This window comes from Melanostigma gelatinosum, assembly GCF_949748355.1.
Source record: "Melanostigma gelatinosum genome assembly, chromosome: 2".
Taxonomy (NCBI): domain Eukaryota; kingdom Metazoa; phylum Chordata; class Actinopteri; order Perciformes; family Zoarcidae; genus Melanostigma; species Melanostigma gelatinosum.
Window position 1 is genome coordinate 29,737,409 of NC_136635.1, and position 25,698 is coordinate 29,763,106.

The 25,698-nt window shown below is 45.0% G+C and overlaps 1 protein-coding gene across 2 annotated transcripts; it reads right to left on the minus strand.

Moving 5' to 3' along the window:
- Nucleotides 1-12,578: 12,578 nt before the first annotated feature.
- Nucleotides 12,579-25,442, minus strand: ttc17 (tetratricopeptide repeat domain 17; the record flags this gene model as incomplete). 2 transcript variants are annotated; one of them, XM_079290991.1, is made up of 25 exons in its annotated part: nt 12,579-13,543; nt 13,644-13,787; nt 13,884-14,003; nt 14,259-14,342; nt 14,825-14,984; nt 15,095-15,215; nt 15,337-15,490; nt 15,596-15,900; nt 16,213-16,332; nt 17,670-17,889; nt 18,222-18,446; nt 19,051-19,122; nt 19,265-19,418; nt 19,598-19,713; nt 19,970-20,122; nt 20,311-20,423; nt 20,594-20,754; nt 21,333-21,472; nt 22,484-22,631; nt 22,739-22,848; nt 23,037-23,168; nt 23,920-24,031; nt 24,173-24,342; nt 24,623-24,712; nt 25,272-25,442. In XM_079290991.1, 25 exons carry the CDS (start codon nt 25,440-25,442, stop codon nt 13,412-13,414), a joined length of 3,627 nt encoding a protein of 1,208 aa, XP_079147117.1. In that variant the 3' UTR covers nt 12,579-13,411. The 2 variants fall into 2 exon arrangements, with proteins under 2 accessions (XP_079147117.1, XP_079147116.1); XM_079290990.1 differs by having other exon boundaries at nt 15,095-15,218.
- Between the last annotated feature and the right edge of the window lie 256 nt (nt 25,443-25,698).

Below are 25,698 nucleotides of genomic sequence, written 5' to 3' on the forward strand. Positions count from 1 at the left end.
TTTTATCTGTTTTTATTGGTATTTTTTGAGAATGGAACTTGGATACGTCTGTCGGAAAACGCACACATACAGGAAGAACGCCACATTCATGGAACAATTGTAAGAAATAATACAGTTAATATAATCTCTGTTCTTTGTGGATTTTACAGGATAATACACGTCGTTCTGTATCTTCTCTGCATATTCAGTCACAAGCTTTTATTAATGTTTATTTCCATGTGTTGTTTTACAGCACAAAAAAAAAAAGCACCCACTGGTTACAAGTTACTAAAACTACACATGCACAGATCAATAAAGAGACATGATGGAGGGTTTAACACTGCTTTTATTATAACACTGCTGAATAGAAATGGTTAAAAGCATTATTAATATTGTAACAAAACACACACACAGTTAACAGTATACAATTAAATCCATTAATACTCAGAGCAAATGAGGTTAATATACCTTTAAACATGAACTCATTCTTGGGATATGCTTAAAAACTATTTTATTTAAGTTTTGTATCCAGTCCAAAAAATGTGAAAAGATACGACAGAATGATGTGAAATTAATTATAACACACACACACACACACACACACACACACATTCCTATGTGATTACTATGTGAAGACTGACCACAAATCAATCATTTAGAGGAAAAATGAGGAGTTGAGCTTATTGGTATATTTAGAGGGGTTCCACATTTGGACAATTCTGCTGTTGGAGCCTGAACAATTAACGTGCATCTGATTGTTTCCCAGTTCACAACAGTTTAAATATTTCCTTGACCCACAGAGAGTGAGACCAAACAGTTGCAGATTGTTTTATTTCGTCAGCGTCAAGTCTTCCTCTGCTCGGTGTTACCGCTTTCTATATGATGCCCGTTGATTGATTGTACGTGTTCGCCTCGGTGTGCTCGGTGATGTTTACCCATCAGTGTAAGATCTCAACAAACTCATCAAAAATATACTGCATAGGCTGCCGTGAATGCTTGCACACTTGCATGATATCTAATTTCAGACTGTGTACAAATAACTGTGAAGGCTTTTCTATTGCTCCTTCTCACACACACACACACACACACACACCTGCAAAGTTAACACTATGGCTGCACGTTAACTTTATACACAGCTTGCTCTGTGTCGTGTCTTTCAAATAAAAAGATTTCAATGTGTTCAATGTCAGAGTTAAATCGTGATAGTATTGTCACAGAAGATACAAGTGAATAAAAGGAGAACGTTAAAGACAGAATAAGAGAGGGCATATCCTAATACATTTAGAAATGTCCGTGTGGAACATTACAAGCTGTGGGGTTCTCACAAAAAGAAAACGCAAAAACAAATTGAAATCTTTTTGATCAGGACGAGGACGACTACGTTTAGAATGACACCTAAAATGATGTGTCTGTAAAAAGAAAAACACACACACACACACACATATTTACACTCTGTGCACAGTTATATCATTTAATAATAGTATTTCTCTAATTGTTTTCATCGAACACTTTTTACAGAATTGTTTTTTATGTGGTTCTAAACTGTTACATCTCATAATCTCACAATTTTTGTCATTTTTGTGTTTTTAACCAAAGCTACCGTCCTCACACTTTTCAAAACTGAGACTGAGTCTTCCGACCAGTGAGTTTATTCTGAGTCGTTGTTATTACTTCTCCTTTAAGCAGGTGAGCTGATAAAAAAACAAATGGCCTGGAGGGGAAATCACTGAGAGAGAGAGACTTAAGACACATTCACACTCTCCAGAGACAGCTGGAAATAAGGGGGGGGAGGTTCTCTCTTTGATCATGGCCGTACGTCAGACCCCGGTACCCCTTTAGCCAGAGCTCCTGTATTAAGTGACTCTCATTAAAATACGTCTCAGTGCAAGTTTAAAAGAGGGTCATCTGGTCTTCTGAAGACTTATTAACAACTGTGTGGAGGATTTGACCAAACAGTTGATTTTTACATTTGCAGTTATAATCATCAAAGCCACTGTTTTTACATTGAAATATTATGAACGTTTCAAAACTGCACTTAAAACTCATCTATTTAAATCTGCTTTTAACCTGCGAAGCTAGTTATGTATGTTTTTGTTTTTTACTGTTATAATGTCATCTTTCTCTCTTGTTTATATTATTATCGCTTTCATTGTTTCTGTTTTTAACATGTAAAGTGCATTTGAGTATACCTTTTAAAGCGTTACACAAATAAAATGTATTATTGTCATTATTATTTCTGTGTCATTCCTCCATGTGTATTGTCAAAAATAGTTGAGATCCCAGGGAAGCTGCTTTAAATGAGGGAATACATGTTCGGTATGTAAATTAGGCTAAAGGGACATAAAGCGTATAATTATAGTTTAACGGATGAAATCTAATAATCATTTTAAAGCAAGCGTGTATTACATAACAAATGTAAAGTGATTTTAACAAATGTAAACCTGATAATAATAATAATATGTGTATCTGAGTGTAGTGCAGTCTGGGTGTAGAAAGTACGGAGAAAGAGGAAGTAAGCAGGGTGTTGGCTTCAAGGGATGGGGAAATAACGGTGGTTGAGAAGAAAAGACACAAAGCACAATAATGATGAAGGATGAGATCAATAATCATTTTATAAGCAAATGTGTACTAAGTAAAGTGATTAACAACTGTAACTGTGATTATGATAACTAATCTGTGTTAGAAATGTGTGTGAAGGAAAAGGGGAAGTACAACAGATGTTGAACACCCAGACACGCGCAGAGGTTGATTAAGTAAGCGCCCAGACAGGCAAGTTGGAGTGATTTCGTCATGCACACACACACAAAAGTTTGGTACTTTTCGAAGCACTTGCACCAAATCAATGATGTCATGTTAATCATGGGCTGAGGGAGGACGTGTTGGGGAAGAGGGGGGAGAGACGGGAGAGGCAGCCCAAAAGTGTTATAAAAGAAGTAACTTGCAAACAGCAAGACGGGATTTCTGCACGAGCCGTCCAGACGCTCTGAGAAGAAGATACGGACGATCGCCACTGAAGTATTCGAGGACTTCGTCTCTGTTCACGAAAAGAAGACCGCTGTTCGTGGACAAAGATTGAAAGACGGAGATTTTCCTCTCCCCACTGCTCGACTTTAACAACTGAACAACGGAGGAACGCGGCAGTCCTAGAAAGACTTTGTACTGAGCCTTGAGGACTGTTGAACGGACTCCGCTGCGAGAGCAGGAGGACCGAGGGTCCGGCCGGACCTTTCGCTCCTAACAACTCCAAAATAACTTTTTCATCGCACCATTGAAACCCAGCTCCCACCGGGCCGTCTCGGCATCTAAAAACTAATGAGTATAATCTAAGAAGAAAATTAAGATAACTAATCAAGTGTAGTAACATTTTATTTGAGCTGTAGCTTAACCCTTGCTAACTAACTAAATATAACCTTCATTAAATATCTAATCTGCATTTAAAGTAAATTTCTCAAGTGCATTTATTTGCTTACGTAGTAAAAGTTCCTCGTGGCAGTAAAAAGTTAAATCCATTGTATGTCTAACAACTGAGTTCTGTAAGGTTATCCTAGAGACCGAATCCACTTAACAATCCCTTACGGTTTTAGAAGTAATCCTAGCCGTTAAAACCTAACCTGGCATTTACCAAGAGCACGGATCCAGAAGAGGGAAGCTGCCATAACCGACGCGACTGGTAGGAGCGCCCGGGGCCAGGGTGGCCCCTCGGCCGAGTGCACTCAGACCGGTGGAAGCAGGGTCGACGTCGGGAGTAACGGCAGTGAGCAGAGCCAGGCGAGTTCCCTCGCAAGAACACCAGCTCGACAATTTTTTAATAGAGAGCTGAGTCAGTAAGTAGCCCCGTATCGGGCCAGAAGTACCCCAGGATCTAACAGTATCTATTTTCTCCAGCTGCAAACGGCTCATAGTCATCACAACGTTGTTGTGGCAGTTTCTCCTTGTTTTAGCGCTGAGCCTAAATAGAAACTAAACTATTGTGATTTGGACTCATCCTGAAGCTTGCCAATGATAAGAAGACACCCTGTTTTTTATTGCAGATAATAAAAGGAATGGTTGTGTGGACAAAGTGACTTTCCATTGTGGAAGAAACAAAATCTCACGGTGACACATGAGGCGTGAAACAAGAGCACGTTAACAGCAGTCGTTGCTGAATATGATGACAAACTATTGTTTACTTCTCTTTGACTGTTTTCCCACTCACTCTGTGGATTTCCACCTGCTGACCTCACTGTGGTTCACTCACTGCTGCCGTCTCCCAGTAGTGTGTGAGTGTGTGTGACGGGGACAACCTGAGTTCGAAAGGCATAAACACAAACAAAGAAAAAAAAGATTATATGAGAAAGCAGAAGCAGATATATCATCATTGTACGGAGAACTGTTCAGAAGGAAAACGAATGTGATATTGGGGTGCATCATGGGAAGTGTAACAGAATGCAGAAGACAACACTCTAAAGTTTAAACGTTAACAACATCATATGGAATTCTGTGAATGTATAGCAATGATTGCACTTTCCAATTTGCATTTTGTACCTGTGGATGGTGTATTTTAAAAATGCAAAATATTCAAATAGCAAGAAAACTCAAAAGTGACGAAAGTGCACCTGCAGGTTTCTGCTAAAAAATCATTCCCAGTGCATCATTTTCTCTTTGAAACATCAATGCAGAAAACTCAAAAACCCACAGAATCCTGATTTAAAGCGTGTTTAAATCAAGCCCCCCCCCCCTCACACACACACACACACACATCTGTCAGCATACGTCCCAGATGTTTAGTCAGCATAAGAATCCAAACAACACGTTGCCAAAAATAACCTGTATATTAGAAATATGCATCCTGTTGGAAGGCATAACCAGGCAGAGACCAAATTATGATGTAATTCTAAAGCCAAATAATTAGCCAATAAAAAAACAATATTTTTCTTTATTATAATAATATATTTCTGCAGTGTTGTGGAACAATCCCCCTCATCTGTTTCTCTTTCAGACACGTTTATTTATAGCACAATAGAAACCAACATTGTGCACAATATAGACACATCACAAAGCACCGGACAATCCGAGGACTGCTGAATGAGTGTTTGTGTGCGTGTGTGTGCGTGTGTGTATGTGTGAGTGGGTGGGGGGGAGTTTCCCCCCTTCTGACCCGGGGCCTTGCTCACTTCCTCGTGCATCACATCTGGAGAGGATTCATGTTCATCGTGCTATTTTTGGGCGACCGAGCTCTCTTTGACATCGGAGCGTGTTTGGAAGAAAAGCAATGGGTGGGTTGGGGGGGGGGGGGGGGTCACACTTGTAGGATGTAGACTTTAGTGAGTCCAGACCTCGGTGTTAGAACAACCGAGCCCATAGTCTCTGACAGCAGCGGCAGCACTTTCACTTCTTGGTCACTCACAACGTGAACGAGCGACGTTCAGATCCTCCACGAATGCTTTTTGGGGTAAGGGCTTCCCAGAGTCATGTATGCACAGCAAGCCCAGACCGCAAAAAGATTCGTGACGGACAACATGCCACTCCGAGTCTACGGCTCGTCCTCAAAAAAAGTGTCTCCAGATGAAACACTACAACACGCTGTGTGTGCACGAGGGGCGTTCGTGCACGAAGGCGTTCGTAGGGTTTTTTTTGTTTGTTTTTTCGTCTTCCATAAGATAGTGGCGACCGAAAGAAATCCGCCGGGGAGGCTCGGCGTTGCTTTGCAGCAGCGCGCAGCCTTGTTGTTAAAAAGAGCGGCGGTGAGGAGAGAGGCGGCATCACCGTTGCTGTTATACGGGCTTCAACGCGCAGCGGAGGGATGGCCGCGCGGATCTCATTGGACGGGACGTTCTCGTCGTCCACCAATAGTGATGCAAAAGGGGGGGAAAGAGCACCTAAGCAGGAGGCCAAAGCACCTGACAGCCCCCCCCCCCCTTCAAACATCCACTATGGACACCAGTGCGATATTAAACCAAACATAATTCACAACATGGGAAAAAAACGAAAAAGCATCGGTGTCTGATGTGCGGTTTCCCCCACGTCGATCGTTTTTACACCGAAGGAGAAAAAAAAACACGAGTTGAAAGCGATCAGCGCCTCTATGTTTCATTAATAGTAAAGTTTCCTTTTATTTGCAAAGGGTTAATTTGGCTCCGAATCTCCAGCTGCCGAAGCAAAGGGGGGCCCCACCCTCGCTCCGTTTTCATTGGGCCCGTCCAGCCCTTTTTCTCATTCGTGGACGCGTCTCCCAGCCGGTCACGACCCCCCCCCCCCCCCCCCCCCCCCCCCCCCCCCCCCACACACACACACACACACACACATCCTCCCTCTCCTATCTGTCTCGAGCGCACCGGAGCCAGACGCCACTGACGCAGCACGCGCCTTACTCACTTTTAGCAGTCACGACTCGAGACTCCTTGTGCACAAAAGGGGGAGAAAGAAAAAAAACAACAACCTGCACACCAAGGATGGGATCGTAAAGTCAGCGCTGTGTAGCTGAGCCGCTCGCCCCCTTCAGCTTCTGCATGGAAAAAAGATTTGCGATGATGGAGCTTCTTCTTCTTTTTTTGCACGTTTAAAAACGGACACAGATTGAAAGAGCGAGCATCGAGAACGAGGTATCAAAACTGTATGTGAAACCGGGTGCATAGAACTTATCAGAAGAAAATGCCCACAGTGGTATTGTCAGGATCCTCCGTGTAAAAAGAGCACTTCAGCACCACAGCCAGAGGACAGCTCCCCCACTCACTCTGAATGATCTTCAAAATAATCCCCCCAAAACATCTCTTTTATTCGATAACAGAGAACATCCTGAACCAACAACAATAACAATGATGTTATCAACTAAATCAAACTGACATCCACCCTTTTTCTTTCGTCATAACTGAGGGTGATTCCCGTGTAGATCGGTTTGATATCCCCTCATGGTGCAAAAATAGCAGAAATCCACTTTAAAACACTCATGACAACGCGTTTCTCTCCGCACACAATCAAACATTTGCTACTGCCCTACGTTTTGCAGTGGTGTGAATAAAAAATTAAAAAAGCACACATATAGCAGGGTGTTAAAGAAAAGGGGTGAAAAAGGGAAACAGGTGCAGCAAGAACTCACCATTGTAGCAGCGGAGGCTCCTTTAACACGAAAAGTAGTACCAAGAAAAGAGACAGAAAAAGGCAAATTTTCTCCATAAAACACGCTCTAGCTTTTCGCTTCTTCAAACTGTGCACACACTGTACTGTTGAATGGTGTGCCTTTTATAGGAGTGATGCCCCCTATCTATTTCTGGATCACGATCCAACCCCGTTTCTATTTTTAGCTCGCGCGTGATGATGAAAAAAAAAAAGCAAAAAAAAAAAAAGCTCGCAGAGGTTCCTTGGAGGAATTTCGAGCGTGCAGCGTTTGAGAACCGGGCGCGAGCTCCCCGTGTTTCTCTCTCTCTCTCTCCCGCCCTCCCCTGCACGACGAATGCGCGCGCGACAGCATCTCCCTCATAATGATGCTGCTGTGGAAAACCGCACGGCCCGGATTGTTTGACGGAGTCACGGAAAGTGTGCAGAATTTTGCTTTTTTTTTTTTAAATTTGCTGCACGGTGGCTACCCGCTGCACAACACACACACTCATACGCGCGCGAGCACAGAGCCTATCAAAAAAGACTAAAATGCTCACACGAAGCTACAATTATTATTTCTTTGTATTTTGTATTTTGTATTTAGCTTATTGCATATTATATTTACGCAGCCTACTTTTATGTTTGAAGAACCCCCAAATAAATAGAAGAATGAAATAGACTTCCTGCTCCTGGGGGCTGCGTCAGTCACTATTGACGTCAGGTGGAGAATCTCCCACTTTGAAGGTGGAAGCAGGAGCCCCCGTTGTCTATACGGTGGCTAAAAAAAAACTACATACAAAAAAACAGCCACAGTCCAATGAAACATCCGCTGGAAAAAAATGTAAAATAGCAGCGGATAGGCTGAAGAAGGCACAGTCCTCTCCTCCTTTAACACTGGAGGGGCCATTGTGTGCTGGCTGTGGTCAAACCTCTCTTTCATGTGACTGGAAGCAAAGACGTATCGGCCTGCATGTTACACACACATAACACAACGTGGAGGGAATTATGAGCTCCATTTGGCTACAATGAGACACCAAACATCCGATTAATGCGCGAAGCTTTCCCCCTCAAACATCGACTCTTAATTGTGATCTGTAAAGGTGTTAAATGACTCCGGGTTCTGGTTCACGCCTCCAGCGGACCCAGAAGTGTGGCCCAAGAGTGTGATGATGCAGGAGGCTCGTTACAGGCTGCCGCGGTCTCGGTCCTGCAGACCCCCCCCCCCCCCCCCCCCCCCGCACAGGGCAGAATGCTGAAACGCGTAGTAACGGAGCGGCGCTTGGCCGACCGATGATGCTATTTTTAACTCCCATACTCCACATGCCCGGCGCTGCGGGTTTCTGTATAGCTCAGGGTAGCCTACTACCGGGAGGGCAAAACATAAACACAGGGGGGGGGGGGGTGCTTCCAGGCGGAGATGGCTGGATCTGGTTTCCCCCACAAGAAGAAGAAATATAAAACCATCCTCGTCAGATTGTGTTTTCTTCCTCTTTATCAATGTGTCTCTTTAAGAATGAGATCGCTGTCTCATTCATTAAAGCTGCAACCTGTAGGAGGATTTCCTTGGCATTGCATTTGTATGTTTTGTGTTGTCTTGTCTTGTATTAACAATTGATGCATTATTGTTATTTCGGATTCAGATTTCATCAATGCAAATAGAATCTGTTTAAAATAATCAAGCCTGTGTATACATTTTACAGACCAGTGAACCTTGGTGTTGACTATAACTACGATGGTCTGCAATCCCTGAGGGATGATACCAGGCACTCAGAGGTCTTCCACGACCACCTGAAGTTACCATGCAGCTCCCTCGCACCATTGATAATGGAGGGTTCACAAACAAGGTATTAAAGGTGCAGTGTGTGTCGGATTTGGCGGCATCTGGAGGCGAGGTTGCAGTTTGCAACCAACTGAAACTTCTACCGTGTGCCAAGCCTGTATGCCGAGAAAGATGTGAGAATGTCTCTTCTGAAGCCAGTGTCCCTTCTGGGCTACTGTAGAAAAACGGCGGCCGGCTTCGGGAAGAGAATCCGCTCCGGATGTGGATATAAAAGGCTCATTCCAAGGTGACAAACAATCCTATTTTTATGTGATTATATACTAAAGAAAATATACATTTCAACATTACATTACATTTCTGCCATTAGATCCCCGTAAAAGCTACACACCCTTTGATATCCAAACTATCATTGTTTTTAGTTTTGTAAATGGAGAATGTTTTATTTACAGACTGGTTAGGACTGTTTAAGATTTAGGAATTATACTTTTACATGATCTGGTATTTGATTTACAACTGTTCACATAATCCTTATAACAGGAAAGTGTAAGAACAGATGTAAGATGTGCAATGTAAAAAGGTTTAAAAGAAGAAAACAAACAGATGGGAGTGTGTTCCACAATGACAATGCCTTCAGCAGAACTCGCTTAACAACTTTCCAATAAGTCGTTTCTTTCCTCCTCTCACCTATCTGTATGAGCAGGTCTGTAACTTCAGTGGCACAGCTGCATGCTGTGGAGATAGTGGAATTACTTCGGAGCTGTCCGTGGTACTAAAGCGACAGTGAAGCAGTTAACACAGTCAGGGGTGATTTCAGACTTAAAGACCTGCACCACGGAACCAGACTGATTGAGGCTGCAGGAAAGGTAACAGGGAAGAGGGAGGGGAGACAAGAAGGGACTTTGGTGTTAATGGCGGCGAAAACTATTGTCCCCACAAGGCAAATATATTTTTATTACACTGAGCTGCAAATAAACGGCCAGGAAATCCCTCGTGAATACACCCCAGCAGAAGACAATGCATGCTCTATGAATGTCTCGTGAGCCAGTGCAGTATTTAGATGAATTATTGCCAAAACATGAAGGGCAAAGGGTGGAGGAAGTGTATTTAAATTGCCACTATTCTACTTCACGTTATGGACTTTGAGATCTTCAGATGCACATCCTCAACCTCAAACACAGAAATCTAGATCTAGAACTGTCCGTTTATTTTGTACATCAAACACGTATGATGACATTTTACCATGGTGTGTATATCTCCAGATTTAATGCATGTTTACACGTGAAAAGGGAACGTACATGATGGACTCAGGAGGTAAAGTAACACAGCAAAAAGGCCAAAGTGAGAAAACGTGATGGAGTGCCATCTTGGATCGTCTAACATCAGATGGTAATACAACAATACATGCAAATGTTTGGAAGTCTACGCCATAAATGACAGACATTTAAATAAACTGACATTTTTAATCTTCCTCCACTCTTTCGGTCTCAGTGTCTTTAAAATAGTCATCTCCTTTCACGTCGAAGGAGGAGTTTCACTGTCGTTATGCAATGCGTTGAGTCAACATCCATTCAGTGTGACTACATTCAGCAGCGCCGAGCCAAATATATCTACACGATACGCAATAACAAACTTCAATGTGGGATTGTGCATCAAAAGTTTTGCATCAGAACAAACTCAAAACATCGCCCACTTCTTCCAACGTCCCTCGCCCTGAAAATGACCTTTCAGCATCTATTCAGAAGCGGGTTTTTCTGGCACATAAGTAACAATGATTTTACCATTGCACAAAAAAAGATTATTTCACTACTACTGACATGCAATTGATGAACTTAAGATAGCCAGATTAGTGCCACACTTCCTATTCAGGATATTTGCTTCATCAGCATCATGTAGCTCGACTATTTGCCAAAATGAAAATGTTTATTGAATCAATATTAAACACGGATGTGCACACTTTACTGCTCATCTATGTATGCATAAACATGTGTGTTAAACAAAGTGCATTATTTAAATATTTCAAAGGTGCACGGAAGTTTCTAACGAAGGCAGTAATAAAATGAGCTGCAGCAGACTTAACAAAGGACTCCCAGTGAGTATACTATCACTCTGAAACCACCCAATGGGTACAGAGCATCACACACACACACACACACACACACCCATTCAATGCAGTGTCTCTATGGTGTGCCAAGTCACATGCCTATTACGTAACAGGGCTCCTGCTCCCAGGCCTAATGCCCCTGACACATCCATGCACGCTTTGCTGGACATGAGCTATTTATATACTGCACCCAAGACGAGGCCGTTCAAAAAATACCACTCCGGTCAATTATTCATTGAGAAACATTCCAAAAACAGAGCGGGGAGCGTGTTCAGCCGCACGGGAATAGACCAAGGGGGCTAACAATAAATAATGTCCATTAGCAATGCAGCAGCCCGTTTGTCCTCAGCGGTACCGAATCTGAAGGAGGAGAAGGGCGGGAAATGTGTAGCAGCAAATGTGCCCTCGCATGTGTTGCGCTTGTATTTATAGGAGTCTGTGCATACACTTCAGCTCCTCTGCAACCATCTTGTTCCCTTACAGGATTCTAAAAATAGCCGGCCGCGCTGTGCTTGTGCCATTTTTAGGTATTGCAATTTAGAGGGAAAAAAACAGACAGCAGGGAGGAGGGAGGAGGGAAGGAAGTGCTGCTTTGCATGGATACTGTGTGGATGCACTTCTTTGAGGACACACTGTTCCATCTTTGTTCTAAGATGCTTCACGCTGCATCTGCAACATCTTATTCAAATGAACAGCTTTTAACTGCAAGGTTTTAATTCATTCCTCCGACATCTATTGCATTACACGCTGTGTGGAAGCATTTTGTTCTGTTAAGAGCTAAAACAAAATAACAGGGTTATGGTTGCAAAACTACAAAGCTTTTTCTAATTATTATTATTTTCTCCATCCGGAGGATGATGCTATTGGATTCTGCATTATTCAGTCATTTACAGTCATTACACGATGAGGTAGAGCTGCAATAGCTTGGCGAGCTTCATTTCGTTTTTGACAAGATTGTATGATACAACAACTTTGAGCCGGTTGCCTGCATACAGCCCAGTTGTTTGATTTTTTCGATATAAGTAGTGCCGAGTGCATACACTGCTGGTCTGAAGACGCTCATCTATTTTACAAATTGATCGACAAAGACCAGGGTTGTGTGAAACTGGAAGAGCACAAATGTGAGAGCAATAATTAAATGTGAATCTTAAGCAGCAATTTGGTGAATTATATTCAAGGCTTTTCTTTACCATTGGAACTTAAAAAATACAGGTATTTTTCAGGTTATCATGAAAACCATTGTAAAGTGTTAACACCGCTATCAAACAATATTAAGGTGAACTTTTGTGTGTGAAGACTGAGACTGCTTTGGACGTTTGATTATGGATCAGCTGTTATTAGCGCTGATGAACGGGTTTTTGATCACAAAATATAATATAGAACTCATTTTGGGGTATCACACAGAGGGGAAGACTGTAGGTGTCGATCTCAGGAGTGTGGCTAAAAAGTCAAACAGCGCCACCATTAGGCCAGTTTAAAAATGTTAACTTTCAGGTTTTCAAGCAAGGATTCATTTAGTGTGGCTGTTCAGTGTTTATGGTGAAAAGGAGTACACACTTCTGTTTATATTTTCCAACGACGCAAAGAATTGACACAGAGAAATGAACTAATGAAATCCACACACTGCCTTTAATACTGCGCATTAAATACAGATTCCACTTTTGTGTTTTAATAGATGGTCAATGGCAAAACCTTTTTCTGCCTTATGACTTTCATAAGTTAAGAAGCAAATGTAATAGCATGTTGTAGTTCCTCTCTTTTGTATTTAAATTACCTTGGAGCAAAAATCTAAGTATGTCGGTCCCATATAAATAGGAATGATATTGAAAAGAAAAGTGCAAAAAGTTGAGAATTCCCATCCATTTTATGAAGCAGAACCAGTGAGGGCATATGCTGTTCAGTTTGTACTCCTTTATCCTCGGAGTTGAGCGACGCTTTCCTTACCAACCCAGCAACAGACTTCAGCAAATACTGAATATCATCCTTTTCATTTAAAGTCCAAAACATGGCGCCATCTCCAGGCTGTGGTTATTATTCCACCTCCAAGTACCAAAATGCTAAAATGTCTTAAAGAAACGACAACGTGTGTTCCAATTAGCACAGATTGAAATCTAAATGTTGCAGAAGAATTAACTGGAATTTGCGAACCGTATTCGGTTTTATTCACCTTCCATTTTTTTGTGGAACCTAGAAAAAAAACAATCATAACCTCTTGATTGTTAGAGAACAAGAGGTCCTGCATTTGACATATACGTTGTGGGGCACAATTATCTACAGTTGACGTTTCAAACCTAATTCTTTTGGGGAGTTAGAACCCAGGTTCTACTGATATGAATCTTGATACCTCACCTTTAACCACATCTAGGTTTCTTCAGATGGGTGCGTGTCTGTCCGAGTGTTCGTTATCTGGTGTGTGTGTGTGTGTGTGTGTGTGTGTGTGTGTGTGCATGACGGTGGGGTGTTCCTGGCTCGGTGGTTTAGGGCTGACGGCGTTCCCTCTTGGTGAGCAGGTAACACTGAATGGTTCTTAGTCGATCTTTGGCGGGGGCGAACTCGGGCTGCAGCTTCAACGTGGACTCGTACCAGCGCATGGCTTTCTCGAACTCCTCCTGTCGTCGAGACACACAACAACAACCACGTCACCATCGGGACGTTTGAAACCCAAACGGACGTTCAGACAGCGGGAGAAAACGTGACGGCAGCCATTACCATTGCGATGTAGACGTTGGCGAGGGTAAAGTGGTTCACGACGAAGTGCGGGGCGATTTCTACCGCCATGTGGGCGACGGTGAGAGCGTCCTCCCACAGACGAGCGTTCTGGAAGATGTTGGCCAGGCTGATGAGGGGCACGTCCTGGTTCAGGAAGCAAAATAATGTGTTTTCATGTTTAAAACAAGCCTCTGTTCAGTATAAGTAGCAGGCGGGTTACCTGCCGATAGGCTAACTTGCCTTCATGTGATGGGGGGCGTAGTTGAGGGCCTGTCGCAGGCAGTCGATGGCTCTCTTGCCTTGACCTTTCACCCTCCAGTACAGTGCAGCCATGCTGGATAACACCCATGATGTTTGATTCTGGAGGAGGATAAACGATGAATCAACAGTAAAAACACCAATAACATGCTCATTGCATCTTTAGATATCAGAAAATCAACGTCTTCTACTTCAATCTTCTTGGCATTTCGCCGGTTTCCTCGGAGTAGATTTCGCAGAAACAATGGCTGCGATTATTTCATTTTCTGAAAAACCCATATTCAGAGAATCTTGTCTCAACGTGCATCGTTTGAATACAAAAGGTTGTCTTTCACTTAGAGGTGCGAGGGCTCTTACCTTCTCCAGGACTTTAGCGATGCGCGTTCCCACCTGCTCAAAGGACTGAGGAGAGAACTTATCTTTGCCGAGGTTCTGCAGGACCTGGAGGTCAGACACACACACACGGGACCGTTACCTGAGAGCTGATCATTTAATAACAGTCTGTCAATCACGTCAGTCTTTCTACAGTGTAGAACTCTCAAGTGAGTTTACATCAGTACTGACCCTTGAGCATGCATCTACACCTGCTGCATGTTCTATTAATTCAGATGAACTACTGTGGATACCCCGCTGGACCTTTTAATATAGTAGTACCACAGCTAACGAACCAAAATATGTATGATCATCATCAGCTATATCTAATAATAGGCTACACACACACACACAGAGAGCGAGAGAGAAGTGGTAAATGTTGTCTTCACCGGCAGACTTTAAACGAAGTGTTTTTTCTCATGAGCATGTTCAACATGTTGACATTGGTTTTGACTTGTGCTTCTGTTTCTTTATCATTGTGACCGCACATGAACGCTGCTGTTGGAACACACGGTTTGCGTGTAGAAAGAGGAGAGTGCGCATGGGCCTACCTCACGCAGCTGGCTCTCTCCAGTGTAGTGGATGGCGGCCCGATTGGCCACCCCGGCCAGGTGGTCGAGGGTGTGCATACTGGCAGCTAGGTTGGCGTTGCATAAAGGTTCGGCAGCTGGCTCCTGGAGAGGAGTGGCAAAGTCGATGTGCTCTGTGATGCTGGAACAAAGGGAAAAATCAGACATCAGACGAACAGGATTTACTGTATTTTAGTTGTTGATATGCTGTGATGGAAGATGAGAATGTGACCAGGACAGCGAGAGTCTTACTCAATGTTTTTGGCGGAAACAGCCAACCAGGTGCTCGCCACAGTGGTGAGGTCTACCCTTCGTGTCCGCTGGCACTCCTCCGGCCCCGGCCAGCCAAGGCTTGTGTAGTCCCTCCAGCGACCTGCTCAGAAACACACAAGCAAAACCAAAGACGTCTCTTTTAGTTGTCCAGCACCTCAGTGTTGTATTTGTGCGTTCATGTCGTTGTAAGAAAAGAAAAGAACCGCAGGTGTATTTGGTACCTGCGGGGCCAGGCGATGGGATAGTCGGCCCGCTTATCTCCAACACGGAGTGTCCTCCAGGCAGCGACTCCCCGCTCTGGCCGTCGTCACTGATCGCAACGCTCTCCGTCCCGTCCACCTTCGCCTTCCTCACCCGCTTCACCTGGAAGGTGATCTGGTGAACGAAAGCCATTCGGTTGGGCTGTGAGCGCTCCAGTCCCCCAGACCTCACCTGCTTTGGTGAATCCAGACCGTATAAAGGACGGGAATGCACACGTACCCACTCGGCTCCCTCGTCGTCCTCACAGTTTCCGAAGCAGGGCCCGCCACCGGCATGGGCGCCCATGACGCGGTCGTTCTTTAGCACCCGGATACCCCGCAGGTCCCCTCGCTTGCCCCCGACATCCAGCGCTCCCTCAAAAGCCCCCATCAGGTCCTCCTTCAGCTGCCACTCCTCCTCCCCTTCCGCTCCTCCTCCTCCAACGCCGCCAAACGGCGTGGGCATCTGAGCCGCTCCGGAGGCCGAGGGAGAAGCCCGCTGCTGTCCAGCTGCTTCACCTGAGCCGTTGCTGTCCAAGATAACCGCTGAAGAGGGAACAACAAAGGAATAAATACGAGTGGTGTCAAGCTCCAGGAGCACTTGGCAAAAATGTTCAGGACAGAAACACCCCATTAGAGCCGGATCATGATATTTTTTCACGGCGGTAAATTAAGCCAACGGACATGTGAGACGGTGGTGGTGTTATTCTCAACGACATTTAGTCAGTTAACTCAGGGTAATGACACTATTAACGGACTGACTGAATAAACGAGCCAGAGATCACGCTTGCAATCGTTGAAATGAATTGTATGAAGTTTGATATTGCCACTGGATGCGTCACTCAATCAGATTCGTACTCTCAAAGAGCAGGGAGTCCTCCATGGCAGAGATGGCCGGTGCGTCCTGCTCGTCTTCGCTGGCCTCCCATTCCTCCAGCTGTATGCCGAGGTCCTTCTCAGCCGTGCAGGCAGCGCCCTCTGATCAACACAAGTCAGGTTCAGGCACACTGATTATGGAAACACTACCGTGGTACGAGAGCTGCAGCAGGCAATGAAACACATGCATCTACAATCAAACTGATTAAGAAAGACTGATTAGAAGACCGGTGACAAACAGTGACGTTAAATGTGTTCTTGAATGTATTTTTATGATTGTATTTTATTCTGAGACTTGGAACAATCAGCCCACTCTTATGAGGGATACGATGTAATGTTACGACAATTCTCTCCTGGACAGAAAGTGATGCATCTTATATTTGGAGACAACAGAAACTACGTTTGTTTTTATTTTGGAACAAACAAATCGGTCCCTTCAGCTTCTCTCTCCCTCTCTGCTGACTCCATTCACGGTCTGAATGTACTCTAGCAAAGCTCAGATAACTCCGGCTGTAGCTGGACAGACACTCGATGTGTGCAGTTGATTACTAGATGTCACAATCTTAAAGGAGTCGTGGAAGAGACCCATGAAAACTGCTGTCTAGGTGCAAGAGACACCACGGATGGCGCAACATTTAACCCCGTGGGGCCATTTCTCAACTGCAGTAGTTGGCTACTAGCCAAGAATATGTATGATGTTGCTTTTCCTAAAAAGACACAGAGCCCAAATTATTACCACCTGATTGACTGCAGCAATACCTGCAGCGACCATGAAATATAACACGAGAAAGGTTTGTGTATATAAACCTTTTGCCCTCACGCTGAGGCGGGTGTGTGTTTTCTAAGTGCTTGTGCGACCTCATGTAGCCGCCGTGCTTTATGGGAGCAATATTTAGCTTTGCAGAGTAAAATATAGATCCTTCTAAATTTGGCATCAGCTATTTACTGCAGTCTAAATTATTAAGCGGCAACATTTCTCCACTTCAAAGCACTTTTCTCTTCACTCCCACTGATGTGAATAAAGAAGAAGGTGCGGCCTCTGTTCACATTAGAAGAGCAACATACTACTTGCTTCTCACGGCTACTCCTGCAGCTTCAAGGGACAGGTGTGAGTGTGTGTGTGTGTGTGTGTGTGCTCACAGCTCAATGCAGGTAGCTGGTAGAGCTATCTTTCTGCTACAGCTACAGGATTATTACTGCTCTGTCCCTGCATGTTTGTATTGAGAAACTCTCAGTCTCAGAGTCTAATGATGCAATCGTTAGGCCTTTGGTTTGGCTCGCAACAGTGTCTCCACATTCCTAAATCTTATTTAACAGTTTAGCTGCATGCTCCAACAGCAATGTGGGAGTGCCCCCCTGTAAGAAGTTAAGTAAGTAACATTCGGAGGAAACAACCCATTGTACTTCGGAGAGAGGGAGTGTGCATTTGATTGACTTACGTGAGCAGGGCTGTCGCTGGGCCAGGTTGTAGAGGAAGGGGTAGAACTGCAGACAGCGCAGCAGAGGGAGGCTGCTGCGACACTGCTCACAGCCAGCGAAGGAGGAGAAGGAGGAGGAGGAGGAGAGGGCCGTCACCAGGATGTGGCGGAACAAAGCCAGAGCACCTGTGACGTTGCCCTGAGCCAACTGCACGCTCACCATGCTGAGCAGGGAGTGGGGCTGAGGGAGGGAGGGAGGGGGGCAAAACAAAAACATTAGCTTGAGCAGATAGATGTATCTCCCATAACAGATACAGGGACAAAAGCAACGAACGTTCATGAATTCTTGTGCTTGGACAGCAAAGTTTGGGCTATTCTTCAGTTTTATCAACACCAGTTAAAGCTATAAATACGTCTGACTGACTGAACTGCTTGTTTTTGTCGACACATGTGTAACACGTGTACCTCATACGGTGGCCAACACTGTAAATCAGATGCGACACGGTGCACGTGTGCACGTGTGCGACTCTCAGAGGGCCAAACCCAGCAGGTGGTGTGCCGATGTGCCTTTACCTCCGATGCATTGACAGCCAACGCTTGCTCCAGCAGTGTTTGAGCGTGGGTGGTCAAGCCGTGGTGCAGCAGCAGGTTAGCGGCGTTGGTGAGGGACAAGTGGCGGTGGGGGGGTGCAGCTGAGCTCAACACTTGGCGCAGGCACTGCAGGGCACGGCTGGCATTGCCTTTGGCCCGCCAGAACAGGGCCGCCTCATTGTGGAGCAGCCAGCGGGGCACGGCGGCCTACACAAACAAACGTCTGTTAGATCTGAAGACGAACGACTGAAGACGACTCAGACGATTCACAATCAAATCCTCAAATGTGAGATTTAGTGGATTCTTTTCCTCAGCGCGGCGACTCTAGTTTGCTAACGTGTGCACGGTCTCACTAACGGGCACCGATGTCCCGAGACGATCCTAAATACCGGTATCGGAGCTGATCCGAGCATATTTTAATGAAGCGGATTAAATCCTTTCTGTACTGAACTCCAGCGTGTGTTGTCCGCTTCAGCCTGCTGGTGTTGCACCGAGGCTCACATACCGCCCGGCTCTACAGCGCCAACATTCCGCTCATTATGCGAGATCAAATTAAGAGTGTGTAAAGGTGAAAAAACATTTGATTGCACCAGTGATTGACTCCGTTTGACACCTGCGTTGGTAAAAATGTGCGACGCTCGGACAGAAACAAATCTGTGATCACATTAGCAAAGACCAGTGAGCAGCTTCTCCTGTTTAGCCAGCGGAACGTCACTTCTGCAGGTTGAAATGACAAAACGCCACAGGCAGAAGTTCACATCAGCTTCTGCTAAGTTGATGGTCGGTGACATTAAAAACTTGGCCCTCTTACTTGTTTCATAGCTTGAGCTATTCTGGAGCCGATCTGCTCCAGCGTCCATCCTCCACTACGTATCTGCAGTACCTGTGATCACACACAGTAACAACAATGATTGGGTATTCTTCTGCACAGTTCCACATACAGAGGCCGGGCAAAGTAATTCTGTTAACATTCTGCACATGGTACGCATTCATCTCCACACACAGATAAGGAGGCAGACAGAGACCTGGGAGGCAGAGGGATCTGGAAGCATCTTTTCTTCCAGAGGCCAGTCCAGTGAGGCGGGCAGGAGGGCTGGATATGGTTGGGGGACGGGACCACAGTCCGGCAGAGCTGCCGTCGGAGGACTGCTGCCCCCGTAGAGGAGAAGCGCCACTGGGCTGAATACACACAATAAGACGTAGAAGTTATTTTTACGTGGTCATTTTCCAAATGTAACTCTGGTCGCACAAGCGGACTCTTTTCCAACTTGAACTTCAAATTCTTCAACCTCATGTGGATCGGAGCTATGCTGCTACTATGTACCCCCCCCCCCCCCCAGCCAGGAAGGTGTACTGACCCGAGGCCCTGGGTCTCAGGGGGAAGGTAGTAGGTTGGCAGCAGGTGAGCAGGGGGAACACTCGGGAACTCGCGGGCACAGTCGGTCCTCTGAGGCCACAACCTCTTCTGCGTGTCCTAAAGTAACGAACACATTTAAAATACCCCCACATGCCATTCTGATCAGAGGTTGTATATTTGTCCATTACACCTCTACGGGTACACAAGTAACACAAATGATAATTGCAGGAATTCTGTAAGCTTTGGTTCACAATGAGTGACAATTTCAATCGCTCTAAAGTTTCAGAGTCCTCTGCAAAAGGTGCAGAGGCACCACTTGTCCTTTTGGTTTGATTTGATGCTGTAATACCATCCCTGTAGTTCTCTGTCTTGCCTGTGTGTAATCCTGCTGGCGGCCCCAGAGAGCAGCAGCGGGGTCCTGGTCTCCGGACACAGAGGGGTGCAGCTGGGGGCTGGCTGCCGTCTGGTTCGAGTTGCGCTCCGATGCGAGCGCCACGCTGGACGCCACCGACACCTCCTCCCCAAACTGTGAACAACGAGAGAAACAGACTGAGAACTGAGGCACAGAAGCTGAGGTAAGATGTTTCTTTTACTGGTAATATTCCCGCTTGTTTGCTTTAATTCAGAAATATCCGCTGGAAGTGAAATGGGATCTCAGGAGAATCACGTGGGCCGACCATCACAAAGTACATTGTAATATCTCAAGAGACTCACCTGGACGTAGTGGACATGCTCGAACAGATCGCCTCGGTGGTAGCGCACAGGCAGGTCGAAGGGGCAGTAGAGGCTGCGCTGCTGCTGACCCAGCGGACACATCTGATGGTTCCCTGGAGCACACAAAATTGATATATATATCCTTTCTTTTTCATATTTAGCATGCTGAATCACAGCAAACATGTTCGTTCTTGACCAGGTAAAGCAATGAGCTTTTCTTCTCTTATGATACACAATAAGACGCCTCTACGTGTTGTCGGATCTATCTGCTGTGGCATCTCACCGAGCTGGGCTTCCTTGGCCATCTGGGTCTCGTGGATAATGTTGCGCAGGATCTGCTCTTCCTGCAGCAGCTTGTGTTTGTCCAGCGCCTCCTGCTGGCGAAGGTAGTGGTCATGCTGCTTCTGGTACTCCTTCAGTTCGTTCAGTGTCCGCTGCAGGGATCTGAAGATATAGGAAAATGAGGAAGGCAAATACAGGACAGGCAGGCAAATAAAGCCCATCACATGACCACCAACTACAGAGACGTTTCTGTGAACCCACTTTGCATTGTTTGCATTGCAAAACAGACTCTCTGACAACTCTGGGGACCTTTCTTTTACTTACATACGGACTTCCCCGTGGATGGGTCCAAGTGCAAAGAAAATGTCCCTACAGGGAAAATGTATTGTTTTTACTGTTATCATCAAAAGCAAATCCCCTTTACTGACTGATGCTCTTACAATTTCATGAAATCCTCGACCAACCAAACAGAAATATGCTTTTAAAAATGCTTTTGTGAAGAATTGTTCTGGTCAATGACCAAATTGTCAAGTTTTAAGACATTTTTAAAACTGAACTGTAAAAAAAAAAAAGAGAGAAGAAAGCCTTCTCAGATAACCTAACCCAGGATTAAACGTGTGCTATACTGGTTGGCAGAAAGCTTGTTCTTATTGGTGCCTCACAGTTGTGTCCATATATCATTGCGAGTATCTTATCCAACCAAAGCACTTCAGAGAGGGAATGAACGAGCGCCTGCCTACCTGTGCTGGGCTTCCAGGCGCTGCTCCAGCTTTTGCTGACACAGCACAGAGTGCTTCCTCCTCAGGGCCTGCTGGATGCCGGGCTGGGCCTGCAGCGCCTGCTCGTAGCACAGCACCGAGTGGTTGTATTCCCCGAGCATCTGTTCAGACAGCGAGAGAAGGGGAGATGGACACATCGCGGAGACAGCAGAGGTCAAACAGTGATTTCTTTCATGGAGAAATCCCACTGTACTAACACGAAAAGAACGTAGCCGACTAAATATATACACGGAGGACTACACGCTGCTGGTAGGAAGCTGTGGGGACTCAAAGACAAGTGTTGTGTAAATATGAGTTGAGTCAAATAAAGGCGATTCAACTCGCCAATGGTCTGACAATAACAAGCCTCTGGGGGAGCCAGTAGATATCCGGGCCAAGACTTCCTTTTCTGTGCTCTGCTCATTGTTTACAGTCCGATTGGCCACTTGAGATACAAGACCAGAGTTGGAGTTTGGAGACGAAGCGTACGACCTGATTGTTTTACAAGTAGCCAGGTTACGAGCTCATTTCAAACCAATACAAAGCAAAATCATCTTCATGTGTTCTGCCTCTTTTCTCCACCAAAGCCTTCTCCGACGTGATTGGTCGACACTCCTCAGACTACAAAGGTGGGAAACCAGAAGGCTTTCAACACCAGAATCTTGTCCCATTGCCTCTGGATTCTACATATGAATGCAGAGTCTGTTTATAGAGATTAATAAAGTCCCTACACAAGTATGAAAGTCTTGTTTTTGATGGGTCTTGGATGGCAATACGCTGTATCTTCTACATATACTGACCAGTGCGAAAAGAATATGCTAGGAGCAGAATTCTGTCTCATTGGTGTTATGAGAGTCCTGAAAGTCAACTACAGACTGAAAAAATCAGTGTCAATAAATTTGCCACCATCTTCTTTCCTGTGAGCTAAAGTAGTAACAGTAAGAAAGAACAGGAACGAAAGCTTACTACAGTTTACTGAACCAAGTCTGCATTAACTACAGTGTCCTGACAAACGACAGAAGCAGTGGCTGTGATCCTGTTCAAGAAACCACACTGAACGGACGACCAGATGCATGTCTGTGGCTTAAATACACACGTGTCTACTGCAGTGGTATCATATGTCTTTGGCTTACAGCATAAATGTTGCCCAAGGTGTAGTGGCCGGTAAACAGATCTGACGTATGTTCCAAGGCAGCGTGGGCAAGAACAGCAGCATCTGCCGAGAAATGGGCGCGGTGCAGGATGTTGGCCATGTTGACCAGGGCTACATCCTTGTGCTCCCTGCAAGGACACACACACACACACACACACACACACAGCATGAGAACGTGAACACCTGTGAGCAGTCTCACACCATAAACAGGATACTATTGCCGTGTCGACAGTACCTCGGGGAGAAATGCAGAGCACGCACCACGCAGTCCACCGCCCTCTGAGGCTCGTTCTTCATGCGCCAGTAAAACGACGCCATGTTGTACAGCACCCAGGATGATGAATTCTGGAACACACAATCATCAAGATGTGCACACACACTATTTTAACCACTGGGAAGGACTAACTTCCAAGTGGTTTCCAAGTAGAATCTTCGTTTTCTCCCCCAACATAGTTTTGCTGCATTGACTAATGGACCTTGGTCTTTAATATGTGCGTATAGTGTAGAGAGGGAGTTGTCCAGGCAGACCTTACCCCCAGTAACTCTTGATGGACGCGATGGCCCATCTCGTCAACGCTGCGGCCCACCTCATGAGACAGTGAACTAAAAATGGGATCCTCCTTAGAGAGCAGTGGGGAGGTCAAGTTCGCCCTCTCCTGCACACCCTGGAACAGATAGCAGGTCAGCTTTACGTGGAGTTTTAGCATGTGATCAGTCACACAAAGGCGACATCTCTGTTGTGTGCAGAGCAGCAATGACCTCACCTGACAGAAGGGCTCACTGAAAATCTCAAGTACTTTTTACAACTACATAAACAAGTCTGAACAGCTGTGTTTTGAGGGCCTTTTTGAATGACCGTATGTTTGGTAAGGAGTTCCACCGAGCGGGGTAGACAGCAGGTTAGAATCCGCAGACTAGAGGCATCGGATGATATGTCCTGATGATATTCATATTTAAATATAACACAAACAACCGTGTTGATAAACTGCAACAAAAGCTTTGTTCACTGGAGCCAAACCAGCTTCCCTCTGAGCTCTTCTTCTTTTCAGCTCTGGATTACTGGGATGTGACATATCTAAATGCAGCTGCCTCAGGCCCTTTAGAGTGCATTTCCCATTAAGCGGTCACGCCAGCTTCACACTGGACGCCGAAGAGTTGCAAAACGCAGCGCTGTGTCAATAGTTGCTCAAGCAGTAGCCTGCCTGCTCACACACATTTCTCCACACAGATAAACAAGTGATTCTGCTCCTCTGCTGCTTTCTACAGAGCTAATCTCTGTCCGTCTGCTTGTGTGTGTCTACTCGTCACACATATTATTCTCTCTTGTATGCGTTTGTTCTTACACGAGTTAAATAATTTCCCACCGAAACTGTAAAATGCCAGATCCACCAAGCTAAAGGTTAAGCCCCTACTCACCCTGAGATGCTGGAAGGCATGGATACTATAAGGCAGTTCAAACACTTTTGCACAGTCAGGCTTTTCTAGATCTGGGGGCAGAGCTGACCGGGAATCGACATAGTCTTCAGGGCTATAGGAGGAGAGCAGAAACATGTCTTTAAGCAGAAGCATATAATTACTCTAAACACAATCTAATGGATGCCTTAACCACTGTACAAAAACATTGTAGACATAGCAAGAATGTTGTCGTGTTTCACAGAGCAGAGCTTACCTGATGTATTTGCTTTCCAGGGATATATAAGTGCCATCATAGAGGTCCAGGTCTCCCAGTGGAACCTTAGCCATGACACAGTCTGCATCCTCTTTGTAGTGTCTCTGCTCCAGCCCCGTGTCTCGGTCCTCATTCTCCTCAATGTGGATCTTCTGCGTCACCAGCTGCTTCTGCTCAACCACAGCCAAGGAGAACAATCAGTGAATACCAATAAGCACGAGAGATGGACAGTCGACAAGAGTAGGAAATGGTATTCAATGAATAAAGGAGCGATAAAAAGGGTATTTATGATCCTTTTTCCCCCCACGGTATTGACAAACTGTTATCTCTTTTCTGCACAAATGAAACTGAAGGAAATAAACTCATGAGCCAGAATGAGATCCCAAAGAGAAACACACTTTTACAACATCTTTGCACAAGACACTGATTCAATTAAACAAACACACACACCTCCAGCGTCTTGAGGTAGTTAACACGAGTCTCTTGCCTCATGAAAATCACAACATCATGTGGATGCTTCAGATTCAAAGGTGAGTCAACCTGGAAAAAGAAAATATTCATGTCAATCCCAGTGAATGCGAATCAACAAGCTTATTAATATAAGTATATGACAATAGATTCAAATTATATTGCTAGTCATGTTGGAAATAGCATTTTCCAAGTTTAAAACTTAACTTATTAGAGCCCCAAAGCATTTAATATTAACATGAACACCGTCTTTGTTTCTGGTAGTTTTATGGCAGCTATCACAAACCGACACTTAACGTTATCTCTGACGTAAGCATAATAAATAAGCGACGTTAACATGGGCCTGTGACATATCGGTCATCTTGACCTAACACACCTTACGATAACGTCAGATTTAAGGTAACGCTAGCTAGTGGAAGCTAAACGACTTAGCCAAACAACATTATATTTAATGCCACTTGTCTCGCTGTATGTAACATCACATAAAGCTGGCAAAGGAGTCTTGTTGAGATTCGATTTACAATTAACGTTGACAAACCATAGACGTTACAGTTAACGCGAACGAATATAGCTTCGCAAGCTTAGCCACCTAACGTTAGCAGGTCAATGAGCTAGCGATAAACTGTCATACTTGTTGTTGGATTTTTCCATCCTCTGTGACAACCCAGTGGGTCGTAGCTCCTCCGGAATCCACTATAAGCACGCAGAGAAAGATGAAAAGCTTCCCCTGAAATGACGTTTTTCGCGAATAGTTGACGCGACGGGGCAAAGACTCAGGACAGATATTCCTGAGGTCCGCCATTTTTTCCCGTCTCATTTTTGCTCTGTGGTGGTAACGGTAAGTGCCGCCTCCGGCCAGAAGGGGGCACTAACCGTCCGCAAGTGGCAAAAAAAAAAATGTCTTCTTCTTTTTTGAGGTTTATTGGCGGTTGGCAAACAATGAATTGGTGCATTACCTACACCAACTGGTATGGAGTGTGGATCAGGTTGTCTAATTAGGATTCTTATTGTATATAATAATCCTAATTAGACAACCTGATCCACAATTAAATTCAAAA